The 14,682-nt window shown below is 42.7% G+C and overlaps 2 protein-coding genes and 1 long non-coding RNA gene across 4 annotated transcripts in view; 1 reads left to right on the top strand and 2 right to left on the bottom strand.

The window, feature by feature from the left end:
• The window catches only part of LOC112576623 (epithelial splicing regulatory protein 1-like), a 42,969-nt gene extending 39,367 nt beyond the window's left edge, over positions 1-3,602 (bottom strand). The window contains exon 1 of one of the 2 annotated variants that reach the window (XM_025259216.1): positions 2,497-3,602. In XM_025259216.1, coding sequence (XP_025115001.1) covers positions 2,497-2,637 — 141 coding nt within the window. In that variant the 5' untranslated portion in view covers positions 2,638-3,602. The remainder of the gene's footprint in view (positions 1-2,496) is intronic. The other variant, XM_025259218.1, reaches the window with a different exon arrangement.
• Positions 3,603-3,630: 28 nt separating this feature from the next.
• LOC112576625 lies at positions 3,631-5,175 on the top strand. The gene is made up of 2 exons (XR_003101876.1): positions 3,631-3,975; positions 4,464-5,175. It is a non-coding gene; the product is annotated as an uncharacterized LOC112576625 (long non-coding RNA).
• Positions 5,176-11,175: 6,000 nt separating this feature from the next.
• LOC112576417 (39S ribosomal protein L52, mitochondrial-like) lies at positions 11,176-14,561 on the bottom strand. Its single transcript, XM_025258795.1, has 5 exons — positions 14,425-14,561; positions 13,263-13,359; positions 12,930-12,991; positions 12,383-12,447; positions 11,176-11,883 (listed from the first exon to the last, which is right to left on the bottom strand). The coding sequence occupies exons 1-5, from the start codon at positions 14,486-14,488 to the stop codon at positions 11,752-11,754; spliced, it is 420 nt and encodes a 139-aa protein (XP_025114580.1). The 5' UTR covers positions 14,489-14,561; the 3' UTR covers positions 11,176-11,751.
• Positions 14,562-14,682: the final 121 nt, after the last annotated feature.

Raw genomic sequence — 14,682 nt, 5'->3', positions numbered from 1 at the left:
AAACTTCAGTTGTCGAAGTCTCAGACTAGCAGCTTCAGGAAATGTAACTACCCACAAAAACATGATCGTAAAGTCACGTTCATATTCTTCCAACAAGCGCACGAACACAAACTCAAGTCCACTTTCTCATACAATGTCACGTCCATAAACAAGTCTCTTGGTCATGATTCAAATAATGTGTGACAGGCTGTGCTATGCTACTCCAGGGCAAGACTACACTGTCTGGGTGTGCATGATGCTATTCTGTCATAGAATGGACTGTACCGTCTTAGTGAGGAATAAACGTGTGGACAAGACTATGTTTATTTACACTGTGTTTATCCCAAAGCGAGGCTAGCTGTGCCGCCATCTATCGCCATAGGGCTGTGAAGTGATAGCACTGGTCAATCTATGTTCACCTAACACAAGCTCAGTCACACTCCCACCCCAACCCACCCCACCCTGACGTCGGTTGTACTGCGAAATAATGCTATCCCGAAACATCCCGAGCTGGGTACACGTCAGGTAGATGTGGTTCAGGTGTAAAGAGGGACGCAAAGGCTGGCTGTGAAGTTGTGTTCCCTTAGCTCCAGTAACGACAGTTAGAAGAAACAACAAACAAACAAAAAAAACAACAAAACAAACAACAACAACAACAACAACAACAACAACAACAACAACAGCAGCAGCAGCAGCAGCAGCAGCAAGCCTTGTGGTCTCGAGATCGCACAGTGTCGTGGAGGCTTTAGCTCAACATCCTGGCCACAACTACTCCCATCCGCTTGACTACCTATGTGTGCAGCAGACCCGCCCCTGGCTGTACGCACCATATGGTGCAGGCCACGTGTGCACGAGGGGGGAAGGGACTGACGTGTGTGTGGGTGAGTGGGAGACGTGCGACAAACGCAAGCCTATCCCAGCATCAAGCGACATGTTGTATAAAGTCCGTGCTGCACTCTTACGGCGTCAGTGTGTTGCACTGGAAGGGGGGAGACCCGATGGTGGGGGATGTAAAAGTGGAGGGTGGTAGCCTCCACCTGTGTGCAGTATCCGTGAACGATGTACGGGGGGAGTAGGGGGTCTGTGGAAGCACATTGTGAAAGACCTTGCTGTGTTTTCGGGTTGGCTGCTTGTTACCTTGCCCTCCATTTCACAAACATGCCATACTGGTCCTCCAGCCAGGTACGGAGGACTCTGAAAGCGACCGCCGTGACGTCATCTTACCCTCGCGGCAGTCACAAATTATACCTGCCACCAACCTCTCGGCATAATGTATGCACGTATTCGGGGTCTGCGAGGTCAACTCTAGACCACGCTTCACTGAGCTATCAACATCACAGGCAGGAAGGAGGGTTTGCGAGCCACGGGAGTACAGAAGGCGCAGTTGTGAAATATGCGTATGTTCCTTGAAATAGTCTTGATGTGAAGATTAAGCAGACATGATGTGTTGAAGAAAACGAGGTAGACGAGGATATGAGCTTGACAGAAGACGGACTAACCGCGCAGCTTACATCTTGTCGACTGAACGTGAGAGAAAGAAGACTGCAGGGTCTTTGCTGCTCGACTAAATCGTCGGTTAACTCCACATTTTTCTTGGTCTTAATGTCGCTGGAGCGTCGTTAAGGCGCTCTCTCCCCATCCCCATCCCCCAGTCTCACTTCCACTCAATCACCTGGGGTCACCCATCCAAAGCATCAGTCGACAATGTACATCACAGACAGGTCCCAGAGCCCATTAGTAGGTCTCATATCCCCCTCCCTCTCAATCCCACAATAGCAGTTGCACTGAAAATTTCTTTGAAGGTCGGTGAGTTTACACGTTAATCAACTCCTGGTCCTGAACCGTCTCCATACGGTAGCTCTACCTTTCACCGACAAAAAGCAGAAGCAGGTGACAAAGGTGACGAAAAGGTGATGGCGGAAAGTTTCAGATTGTTGTTAGCTATCACAATCTTCCTGCAGTGAGAGACAATTGATCCTGGCTGCACTGCCGAGCTCTAATAAATCGTCCTGTGTCATTGAAAACTTTTCTTAGGATTGTGAACGCAACGACATTTTCCTCACTAAATATTCTCGCCCCCTCCTTCACTTGTACACAGAATGTTTTCAGAGGATGAAAAGATGATTGACAGGTTTCAGTAGAAGGGTATACGGTAGGCTAACGGTATTCAGCGTTAGACAGCGGTTGATGCTGGTGATACAGTACCACGTGACCTGTTGCTGCATCTGACAGGCGCTTTATCAAGTTAGTTTGCCCTCTTCACCTTTTGCATTCTTCCTAGTTAATCTACATTCACCCCGTCCGTGTCTTTCGTTATCAAACACAACTGAAAACTGTGCAGAAAATTTTTATAAATGTTATAAATGGTATTTATGTAATTAATGTTTATCCTTTGAATGTCTTGTTTTCAACATCACTACACCTAATATTACAATCACTTCCCTCTCTCCACTATGAGACATGGGACTGTAGGCATACAGTACACTTGTGTACGTGGACGACAACATAAACACTCACCTTATCGTTGGTGACGTCGTAAATGAGGTAGACGAGAAAAACAATCTGTTCCTCATCGGAGCCAAGATCCTCTCCGTTCTTCCCCGCGGAGACGACGAAGAGCATGACGAGATGAGAGGTGTTGGTCATTTTCTCTGGCATTTCGCTAGTTCTCGTCCAGAGCGTCCACCCAGATAATCAGATGATGGGGAATATTTGTACACGTGGTACACAATACAGTCGCCGTGTTCAAAAATTGGAGGTTGAGGGTGAGGGTGGGTGTGGCTGGATCACAGGTAAGAGGGGGAGGGAGGGAACAGGTGGAAAATGCTTGGAGTCCGGACACCCAGCCGGACAGTCCGTTAGAAGATCACGAACTTCGGACGTGAAGAAAGAGTGGGATGCACACAAGTAGAAACTTCTGAGCCCCGAACACCTGGGTTTGTAGCGAGAACAAGCAGCAGGAGATTGACGGCAGTGGCTACCAGATGGAAGAGATATACGCGGTACGACAACACAGCACGAGGCTTGTGGAAGTCCCACTACAGGTGCATGGTGGTGTCGGCAAGGGCGGTCACTTCATCTCTCGCAATTGGAGGAATCCACAGGTACAGAGGCTGACGTATCCACATCGAAGGCCAGGCTATCTATCTACCTTTCACACACACGCACACACCCGATCTACCCGTGTGTTCACAACAAACCACCCAGGGCAGGCGAGGTTGTAACTGGTGGAAGAAACGGGTGGTTACCCTTCCCCTTGCGTGTTGGGTGTCTGTCTGCCTGCGTGACAGCGTAACAGCGCGTTCCGTCTTCTCTCCCTCTCTTTCTCTCAAACGTGGCACAAGGGTCGCAGTTAGGGGGTCCCCTGCCCTGCGCGCGCACCGCAAAAGGGAAGTGGCAGGTAAAACAGGCTACTCCAGACCCTGTGTGCGACAGTGCGACAGCGAGACAAGACGGTCCTGTGCGACAAGCCGCACAGCTCACCCTGGCCTTACCTGGCCGCCTACCTGTTGCAGACCAGTAGGGAGACTGCAAGCTGTTGGCGTAGGCCACGTGGTGTGTGCCCACGGCCTCTCATCATGTCCCCATCCCTCCTACCCCCCCCCCCCACCACCACACAACCGCCATGACGCGGTCATCATCTCCCGAGTTCTGTCGTCTGCTTTACTCTCAACTCCATTTTCTGTGGAGTTTTACCTCTGACCCGGTGTGACAGTATGGAGTTGACAAAAATTATCTCTTGTAGTTTATGGTACGGGTGTGTATACCTGTCGTGTGTGTGTGTGTATTCCGTACGTGTGTGTGTGTGTTATCAATCGTGCGATACTCTTCCCCAGTGTGTGCTCCAAGGTTTACTTCGCCTGTCCCCGGCGCACCTGTTGCGACCTATATGTACGTCGCCTCGATCCGTCTCCGCCAGGTATGTGTGTGTTTTGAGAACACGTTTGCTCAAGGTGTGAGGATGTCGTCCTCCAGTTCCTACTCACTGCTGATAAGGTCAGTGGAGGGGTAACGTCATGTGTAAGGGGGGAGAGCGGAGGGTCAAAGGGTGGTGGTGGGGAGTGGGGAAGCAGGTATAGATGATGACGAAATCGCACACAGTTTGTAGGTCACGCAATGGTCACACCTTGCCTGCGTCACGCTCTCGCTGGAAGTGTCCTTGGTCCTCGGTTATCGTCGGGCCGGCTTATCTCTCCACCTCGTCGCGGTCTCCGTGTGTGTGTGTGAATGGGATTGAGGGCGGGGGCTTCATCTCATCCCCACACTTTCATTTCGGTAAGCGTACGAGAACATCTAATACAAATTACTTCTTATAACAGACAAGCTCTTATTTATTGTTAAGGAGAGAGTGTACAGTATTTCAGAATTTATTAAAAAGCTAAGTAGCTGTCGAGATTGTGATTTTGGGATTCAAGAAGCTCGGGGATATTGTTCGAGCTGACTTGACTAAAAAGGAGTCTGATTGTGCACTTTTTAATTGGCAGGCAATGAATGTACAGGAGGAGACTCCATTCCCAGAAACTAGCTGAGCAAGCAGCCATCCTGTCATTCCAGTCGACCTTCTTCCTCCCGATGAGCGTGTTTTTTCGGGCTTCTCTCTCTCTCGCTCTCTGTGCGAACATTACAGTGAAATGAATTACACATTACAGTGAAATGCATACTGCTTGTACAGGTGGGTGATGAAGATTGTAAACGGGTTGTGCGTGACTTTTGACCGTCACCAGGCGTTATTGCGTGCGTTAAAACCAAAGTGTAATTTTTTTTTCTCTCGGTGACTGTGTTGAGGTAAGTACAAGATGTGTTCCTACAATCTCAAGTCCCCTTATACCCCTCTTCTCGAGATAAAGCCTACAAACAGGCACAGGTCACAGGTCACAAACTCTGACATCACGACTGTACATGTCTCTTGCGTTGTCATGACTATAGACAATGACAGGACTGGGGTCATATGTTGTAGAGCACCAATGATGTCTACTGATGCATTCTTAGACATTTGTATACCACGGCTTTCCGTAAGTGAGGATGTCTCAAGTCTTATCTCGACAATGGAGGGAGAGAGATGCATCATCTCTGATTCTGGAAAACAGTTTATTGTGTTGACCTCATTACAGTTTCAATGTTGGCCAGTGTACTGATTGTAGATGAATGGTGGACAAACGATATCGTGCAAGGGTTACAAATGAATGTCGGACAATGTTTACTGGTTGGATGTTAGACATGTATATCTGTATGCGTTACAGGATAGATGTTGGACATTATTGTAGATGGGTTACAGATGCCGGACGGGCATTAAGTGCTATATACATGTCACACCTGTGTACACAGTTGAGATAATACCTAGAAATTGACGAATCGTCCACTCGTCGAAGACATTAAAAAGCACGCTACACTTTTTCTGTTTACACATGCAACCTCCCTTTCACACACATACAAAATTTATTTACTGCTTTCATGCTTTGTAGTTGCATGCTGTTTGTCCCGAGTTAGTTCTATTCAGAATACTTTCATATCCGGGTCATTTCACGGAGAACACCGTTCGAAAAGTTCTCCTACTAACCCTTTTTTTTTTCGAAAAAAAATTCGGATGCTTAGAGATCGAATCACTTTTATCTGAAGATTAAAAAAAACTCTCCTCCTTTTGAGTGTTTTTGTTAGGTCTACAAAAAGCTGTTTTTACATAATAATAAAGCTGCGCATTCCGACATGCCAGCTAAAAGACATTGACAATAACAAACACGTATATATGTATCAAAAGACGTAAACAATAATTTTAATAATAGCGGAAACCGTTCCCTCTCCCTCCCGCGCTAGGAGAGAGCAACAAGCAGGTTGATCGCGCAGATACACACGCAGGAGTAGACAGGTGCGCTAACCTCGCGGCCAGGTGACGTGCGGTGTGTATATGAAAGGCTTATTATACCTGCGAAAGGTAATTTCTGCGAGGTGTCACGCTTTTGCGGTATTTTTAGACTTCGCCTATGACGTTTTGAGTCACGTGGCGACTGGCTGGACGACGTCAGCAGTTGTTGTGGACCAAAGAAGCCGCGATAGCTCACAGTACACTCTTGTCTATGTTATCTTCAGTTTGGACAAATGTTTGTGCGATTGACATCGTCTGCTCTTTTCTTACTCAACTTCCACTCCTTTGCCACCGTCTTTTTCAGAGACTCGTCAGAGGTGCACAAAAAAAGGACTAAACAAGTTATAGAAATACTATTATCAACCGAAAAACAGTGAAACACTATAACATATGTTTATTAAAATGTGTTGCTCTATCATTTTAATTCCGCCTCGTAAATATCGCAGTTCATATCGCGTTCACACAGCCGTGAGGAGATAAGCGTGATTTAACTCAGAGATAGCATCTGGCTGAAGGTTGTTTAATAAGTGCTGTAAAGTCATACCTGTGAGCACCTGAACACAGACCACGCGAGGGACTGAGTGTCACAGCTGCGCACTCGATAGTCTGGGCGGCTGTGTGTACACAACACGAACACACACACATACACAAGCAGGGAGGGGGATGGAGAGAAAAAAATAGTGGATGGAGTGGGACTCGCGCAAACAAGATGAAATAACTGGTCCGACCGCCCAGTAAACATCGCTCAGCTTCCGGCCGTTAGGGTCACTGAAGTTGGCAGACCTGAGATGTCTTTCTTCTCCTCCACTCAAGACAGGAAATGAAAAGTTGCGATCGGTCTAAAGTGTAGACTGACCTCAATGGTCACCACAGACTAAAGACCACAGGAAAGTCTGTACACTGCCTGAATATTTACCACAGAGACTATACCTTGAAACTTATCTACCTCATCAGTCCCAAAACGTTTTGCAATCTGAATGAAAAGTTTAAACAATATAAATTCAACATAATAATAATAATACACATTTTTATTTCAATGGTAAATTCATAGAAACCTATATATTTATCTTGGATTCAAGAGTCAAGAAAATGTTCTTGCTTTTGGCGATGCGAACAAAGAGAGAGAGAGAGAGAGAAATTAAATAAATTTTGACTTTAATTGTACAACAAGGGTGTGTCCTCTAACACCGAAGTGAACACAAAGGGGTCAGAGGGTGCAAGTTGAACAGGTAGAAAGTTGAGATTGACGCTAGGGTTCAAATCCACGCTTGATCGAGCTGGCGTGTGAAGCAAACGTTTGAGTGACAAGGTGACAGTGCTTATCTCTCTGATCCCTGGGGGTTCAATGCCGCGTATACCTTCTCCGAAGAAAGAAAATTCCCGAGCACTCATATATCTCGTCCAGCGATCACGAGCAGGTCACTCGCAGACAACATCTTCTATCATTTCACTCAGCCTCGAGTCCGCGCCCCTTCGGCGAGTAACATCATTCATTATTTGTCAGCAGATATAGTTGAGTGAAGGACAAACGCACAGACACCAGAAAAATCGCCAACACACCCTTGTTGTAATGCAAACGGCAACCACACATGATTTATTAGTATAATAATTACAGTGTAAACATTCAAACTACGGTTGTAGTAGAAACTTTCTTTTGCAATCCATACATCTGTCTATTATGATCCCTCCCTTTCTTCTCCCTCTCTCTGTGGAGAAAGGAAAGGGGAGAAAACCTACCTTAAAACGATTGATATATTTCTGGCATTTTTTTGTGTAAAAATCAAAAATACTAAGCAAACAGAAACAAGGTAATAGGTAATAATAATAATAATAATAATAATAATAATAATAATAATAATAATAATAATAATAAAAAATAAAATGTGAAATGACACTTTTCATTAACGAGCAGAAGAGAAGGAGAAAGACAATGACAATTGTTTATCTACCAGGGGAGTGGGACAAGCAGTGCACATCTTTCTACATCTATCCCTTGTCCTAAAGGAGGAAAAGTACTACAACAACAAAGGTACGACATGATAATAAGCCAACGGGATGGTACAGAAAATGCAGTCATTATTTACTGATATTTATTTACAAGATGGAACTATGAGGCAGTACCACAAAGTTAAAAGGCTTTGCGGTATTTATTCCTTATGCAGATTGAATGCTGGTATGTCTGCCAGTGGTGGATGAGAGAAAGAGAGAACTTCGCACCACCTGTTGCCTCCAGATGAAAAGGGTGGATACCGAAAACCTGCCGCTGTGACGGCGACACACAACAGCCTGCGTCATCCAGCGCCTGCAGGGGTGGGCGTGTGGGGGAGTGAGGGTGGGAGAAGGGGGACAGTGTGCTCGTGCACGCTTGAGAGATAATAGCATGCATGCAGGCCACTGTCAGAGCAGACAGACATCAGTGTCTTCACAGTCTGCTGAAGCTGGTGTTTCCGTTCAACGCACGTGGGACCACTCCAGTCATGGATGTGTAATACAAAGTTCGTGCTCCAATGAACGAGATCTTGTACAATAGACCAAACAGAGGTAATAGCTCGCTAATGGATAAAAAACCATTCGAAGCAAATCACTTTGATGCTGATTTTACTTTCGCGGGTCTCCTCCTCGTCTTCCCTCCCCCACCACCATCGTTTTATTTAGCGATTTGTCACTGTGGTAGCTTGTAATCTTGTTGCACTTGGCCTTGTGATGACAGTTCAGTCCGGTTCTCTCTGTCCTGGCAAGTCAGTTTTATACACCCCAGAGCAGGCAACATATTGCATCTTTCCTTTAATTAGTTATGCAAGATTTTTAATATGGAAATGCGATTTTTATACTTTTTAAAAGTCCTTCGTGGAGTGTCGACGGAAGTTATTTTTTTAGAGGGGTGGTAGGCATCACGAATACCAACTGGTGTACCTGAAGCTACAGCCTCCGATCGCAGATTGCGGCACTTTCGGCTGAAATAAAGTCAACTCTGATGTTGCCTCCCGAACTGAACTCCGTTTGATCTACCCATTGGGTCGAGGACCCGAGGGGTTATTTTTTGTCAAAAGCTTAACGAAGAATAAGATGTGTTTTATCAATTGCTTGACCTGCACATAGTTCGCATAGCATGCGTGCCGGTCAACACGCCGACAGCAAATGTCTGGAGGGACCAGGATCTGGCGATTGGTTTCAGTCCACGAAGAAGTCATTCACACACACGCGTATAGAAGACACAGGTGATGATATGTCGGAAGCTGTCTCATTCGAACCTCACAGTTTCACACCAGAATATGTTGAAAATTGTGTTACTAAGTCTAAGATTCACAGTTTCTCATTACAAAATTTATAATTTAGGTCTAAGAAAACTGTTATTACACTTTTTTTTAATGAGTTCTCAAGGCACGTTTTAAAGGCCTTACTATGCCAGCAGCGTTTCTAAAGGTAACAATATGTTCTTTTTAACAAGTAGAAACACGAGAGGGTCTTTTGCTAAAGACAGCAATAGCAATAAACAACTGTCATCGCCCAGCTCAGTCCCCCGGAGACAAAGAATGAAAGGAAGAAATATTAATTAAAAAAGCAGTTGATAAAGTGTTGCTCATTCCATATGGAATCCAGCGACATTTTTCTTCAGGACGACGAAACTCCACCCAGATAAATTTTTTAATATATTTTTGATGAGACTGAGAATACAGGCGAATAAGCATTCAAGCAAACGAATAGGCAGATGAAAGAGAAAAAAAGGAATTATGCTCTTTCCTCTTTTACGATGTACATGAAACAAATTACAGGACTTCGGATGAGATACCCGGTTTCATGGATTAGGTTATCGAACTGCGTGCATTGATCAGAACAATTTTTCTGCAGCTGAGCAGTCTCCCACCTCGCACACAGATGTCGCCTAGCTGAAATGAAAAGAGGGATGGCACAGCTGAAGCAATACAGCCTCTTGTCAGCTAACACTACGCACTGTAGCCTTATATCAGGGTTGGGTGGAGGCTGACCAGCTGGTGTATCGGAGGTGATACAGCTTGCATCCACACGCGCAGCCAGCCGGGGTTAGCGGCGTCCTCTGTGTGTAACGAGCTGAAGCTACAGGCCGTGGCCACAGCTGGTTGACTTAATTTCACCCCCCAAGAGCCTATTGAGTGGAGACAGCGTGTCTGTGAGACCTTCTCATGCGAGTGTTGTGCCCGGACTGATGGGGCAACAGACTGTTCTTTCCTGCCACGTGTGACAGCTAGATCCTTGGCACTGATCGAGTAAATATTGGTGTGAGAACTGTTCTGAAATTGAATTCTTAGCGTACTTGACTGAGCGTGATGGTGAAAATATGTAATAGTTCATGTTCTGCTAAACAAAAAAAACAAACAAAACAAAACAAAAAAAAACAAAAAAAAAACAAAACAAAAACAACAACAAAACAACAGGGAAGGATTGGAGAAAGAACTAATTATGTAATAACTATGGTGTTGCATTACATCCAAAGTGTTGCAGCTACGTTAGGAGTGCTGTGCTGCAACCTGCACGTACGAGTAAGATTATATCGCTGCGGGGAAACCGATGTTCTTTAGCAAAGAATTAAATTAAAGGAGGCAGAAGAGGAAGGAGGTAAAGTCAGCTGAAGAACAATAGTCAATAACTTCGAGGATTATAATGATTCATTATTAATGAAGACAACGCAGTTGAATAATTTGTATAGCGCACACTCACGCTCACGAGGAGCGTACTCTTAGCGCTTGAGACAAGAGCGAGACGTGAACAGCATACGAGGGACGGAAGGATAAAAAACTGATGACCAATATAGAAAACGCAGAGAGGAATCGAGTAACAAGAACTGAGAGTATAATTCAAGGCAACTGAAATAAATAAAAAAAATTGTTCCATCCGGTGTGTGATCGATATCTCGCGCTTCCATCTCATAAACGACAACTCTGGACGAGTCATACATCGTCGGCACTCCGCCAGTTACCTCCCTTCGCTCAGTCTCAAGCGTGGTGGGGTTGGGGAAAACTGACATTTTCGTCCATCAGCTGTCACTGAACACTGGTCGAACAAAAACAAAACCATCGCCTAAATTTTCATTGCTACTGAGTTTTTTTTAGGCTAGATTGGACAGTGGTACGACGGTTTACTAGCACCTGAATCGTTTGCCCATTACATACTACCAGCAGCATCTGCAGGCGATTTTTCCAACCTTTCTACGTCTGTGATTTAAACATGTGAACAGAAGGATCCCATACATCTGTGTTTATGCTGATCAACCCGACTGGTGCCTTCTAATAAATCGAAAACCACCATGCTGTTTGCAGAATTAGCCAACACAACTTTCTAAAAAATTACAAAAAAATGTATTTGTTATAATCTATTTATTATAAAATCAATACATATTACTGATTTAGCAGGTAGCATTAAAAACAATGCAATCTTTAGATGATAAAAACCACATTCATGGTCTTTTGACTCCTCATAATTACATCATCTCCTATCTAATTTCCCAGTTTACACTTCATATCATGCACAGCCTTTACCTCCTAAAGCTAATTTCACCAAAAGACTGAGATTTTGGGACTTGTTTAGCATTTAAAAACAAACCCAATAACACGGCACTGGTATGCTTAGCGCTGGACATTTACCACTTAAATAAAATAAATTTCATGCAACATTCTGCTGTGCTATGACTAGCAAAGAAAATAATTTATCAATTCTTCATTAATTGGCCTTTTTCAAACTTCCTAAAAGTCCTTTTCAAATTATGTCTGGTCATTTTCCGTTCACACAGACTTTGCACACTCATGCATATACAAATATATACAAATACATGCACACTGTCATAAGGATAAAAACGGAACCCTGAAGAAGAAAAAAAAAACACCACACACAAAAAAACCAAAAATTAAATTCATGTTTCATATTCACATTCTTCTGAACTACAATTCATCTGATTTCTGCTTGAGTTTGGAGGACAAGATTCCCTCTCGTCTAGAGGCTTCCATTTGCTGTCTCCTGGCATAGTCTGCTTTAGCAAACTCCATCTCCTTCACTAGCCGCACTACTCGTTGCTGACAACCAAAAAGGAAAGTTCTAAAGTTACCAAATATGTATTAGATATTTACACATTCACCAGCTACAAAACAAGTAAGCTGTATATAATTCTCCTTTCATCATTTAACCCACTGGGTTGTTTTTTTTTTAGCTTTTATACTCCTACAAATTCAGAAATCAAAACAGTTAAAACAAAGAAAAAGATATTATTTGCTGATTTTTTTAAGTTCAGCAGAAAACTACGAAGAAAAGATATTCATTTAGTAACAAATTGTTAGTGTTTGCTCATCAGCAAATATTAAAAAAGAACTATTTCTCAATGAACTTCAATCAAAAGAATATGCAAAAAGTGCTATCATGTGATACTAAATGATAAAACCACAATCCAGCACGTTTTAATGACATTGAATTGCAGTAGTGATAAGCAAAATAATAACTGTCCAGTAGAAATATATTTATGTAACTTTCTCATATGGAAAAATAAGCTGGCTTTCACAAAACAGGACCATAACTTACTGCGTTGTCATAATTTTCTTTTTTCCGCTGTAACTGTTCCTTGGTAAGTGGTGTGGGCCTTCCATCTGTAAACCAGATTTTGTTGAAACTTAGTCATTTTTAAAGTATCCCTGAAAGGTCTAAAAATGCCTTACATAGCACTGTAATTTGTTAACAGCACTGTAATGCTAGTGAATCAAATTCATTCACTCATTTGTTTCTCATATGCCTTGATGTGTAGGGGTGTAACAAAGGTCTCCTATTTGCAGATGTATCTCTAGCCAGCTTGCTCAAAATGCCCCATGTCTTCTTCATTGCTTCTGTCTCTGCATCAATTGTTTGGAACTAATTTCTTTTTGGTCTTCCTTTGGCCAGTGTATCCAATAACAAGGTTTTACAGTTCATTGTAAGGAGTGTAACACTTTGAGGGCAACTTGTAGTTGTAATCATAAGTGGAATTTTTTAAAAACTGGTTCTTAAAATCAGTTGTCTCACATTTATTGCATTTCTTAAATTAGTTTTGATACAGATTTCTGACCAGTCAAATGATTAAAGGATGCCTGCTTACCACAGTAAGTGAAATCTGGAAGATCTGGGTCTATTTTCTGCTTTCGATCAGTTGGAAACACTCTGAATAATCAACAAAAAAAGGAGAAAAAAATACTCAGAGATGTTAACAACAATCATGAGAAGCATGCGATCCACAAAGGATAACTGTAAATGATAATGTAAGCTAAATGATCTGGTAAGTTCTCTTACATCTCTAAAAGACTTTAATTATTGCAAATGAGAAAGAGCAGTGCTTCCGGTCTCCTGTTGAACTTTTTCAGTGTTTGGGTTTCATTCTGTCTACTATCCCTAAGCAATGTCTAGTTTAATATATGTGCTGAATTATACTCACGCAAGACCCCATTTGAATAAAGGATGAGGCTTAGGTAGCTTGCTTCTGACAGATGAGGTCAAGCAAAATGTCCTGTGCAGTTGCAGTGCTGCTTTATCTGACATGAAAAAAACATTTTAGTATTTGGAACCGACTAGATTTAGAATGAAAAATCGTAATGTGATTTTCAGGGCAGATATTTTTAATGTATCTGCAATGGGAAGATAAACATGTTCTATCAGGGGAGTTCTGTCAGGCCACAAATTCTGTGTGCCTGCATGCAGGACCAGCAGACTGAGGCTATCTTTTGTCATTTCAGCCATGCAAATTGTGAATGCTGCAGTGTGTGAATAAATTGTGATTATATATGGGTCTGAACTATGATTGTATGGGATCTGTCTGGTGTGGTGGAAATGAATGTGTGATGGTGTTGCTGATGTTGTGCTGTGTGTTTTTAACCCTTGTTTTTCTATAGAGCTGCTTTATAATTATACTCTGGAATAAAGTTGTTCCTTATCTTAAACTATTGCTAGTAATATCAACCTTGTACAGTGGCCCTTAAGCATGCATACAGATATAAAAAACTACTCATAGATTACCACACTACACACACAAAGGTAAGCGGGGGGGGGGGAAATCAACATGACTGAGCACTAGACCATGATTAACTAACATTCACCCATACTGATACATGATATGCACTGACACCTTTGAATAATAAGTGTTTCAGGATCATTGCAGCTATACAGTTATCTTTTGATGGTCCTTGTAGTTTGTTTTTTTTACTGTGGGAGAGGATAGGTTTACGAGGCATTTATCAGTTTAGTTAACCATATTCAATTGCACGACAAATTGCCAAGGACAGTGCACTATACAAATTTATCATATGATTACGAGTTGCTTTAGAAGATATGAAGACGCAAAGTGAATTTCAATCATTTACAACTTAATTATTACTGAAATAAGGAGGCTGCAATCATGATGGTTACAACCACCTTTTATAAATCAAGGTGAAACTCTTACCTCCCCTTACTTCAACGGACACCAACAAAAAGCATAAATCAAACTTCAAAGCATGGACAAAAACACATTATTCTAATTCTACAACAAAAATGCATCGATACTGAGCTCTTTCATTACACGAATACTTAATTCCCATACTGGGACCACCAGGGCAGGTTACCTGTGCAGAGAAGCCGAACGCAGACAGAAGTCGCCATCGTGAAGGAAACAAAAAAAGTGAGCATGTGTCTATTTAACTATAATTAGCAAAATCAAATTTTACATGTTTGTTTATATAATAGATATAACTGATTAAGAAAAAGAAATGTAGCATTTACTTTGTCACTTATTTTTATTTAACTTCTGATAACTTTATATGATAGCATTAATGAAATTAAATGACTGTTGCAGTAAATAGCTACTAAGGGAGGGTTTATTG

The sequence above is a fragment of the Pomacea canaliculata genome, linkage group LG12, assembly GCF_003073045.1.
Source record: "Pomacea canaliculata isolate SZHN2017 linkage group LG12, ASM307304v1, whole genome shotgun sequence".
In the NCBI taxonomy this organism is placed as follows: Eukaryota; Metazoa; Mollusca; class Gastropoda; order Architaenioglossa; family Ampullariidae; genus Pomacea; species Pomacea canaliculata.
The sequence above is the reverse complement of the archived record's forward strand: the minus strand, read 5'-3'. Positions and strand labels throughout refer to the sequence as shown.

Excerpts from the sequence above, each read along its gene's own strand:
- LOC112576417 (XM_025258795.1), bottom strand. The coding sequence starts at position 14,488 with ATGCTCACTTTTTTTGTTTCCTTCACGATGGCGACTTCTGTCTGCGTT. Across the intron at positions 12,992-13,262 it reads TTATTCAAATGGGGTCTTGC|AGTGTTTCCAACTGATCGAA; the intron begins GTGAGTATAATT and ends TTGATTATTCAG. Across the intron at positions 12,448-12,929 it reads TCCAGATTTCACTTACTGTG|ATGGAAGGCCCACACCACTT; the intron begins GTAAGCAGGCAT and ends TCTGGTTTACAG.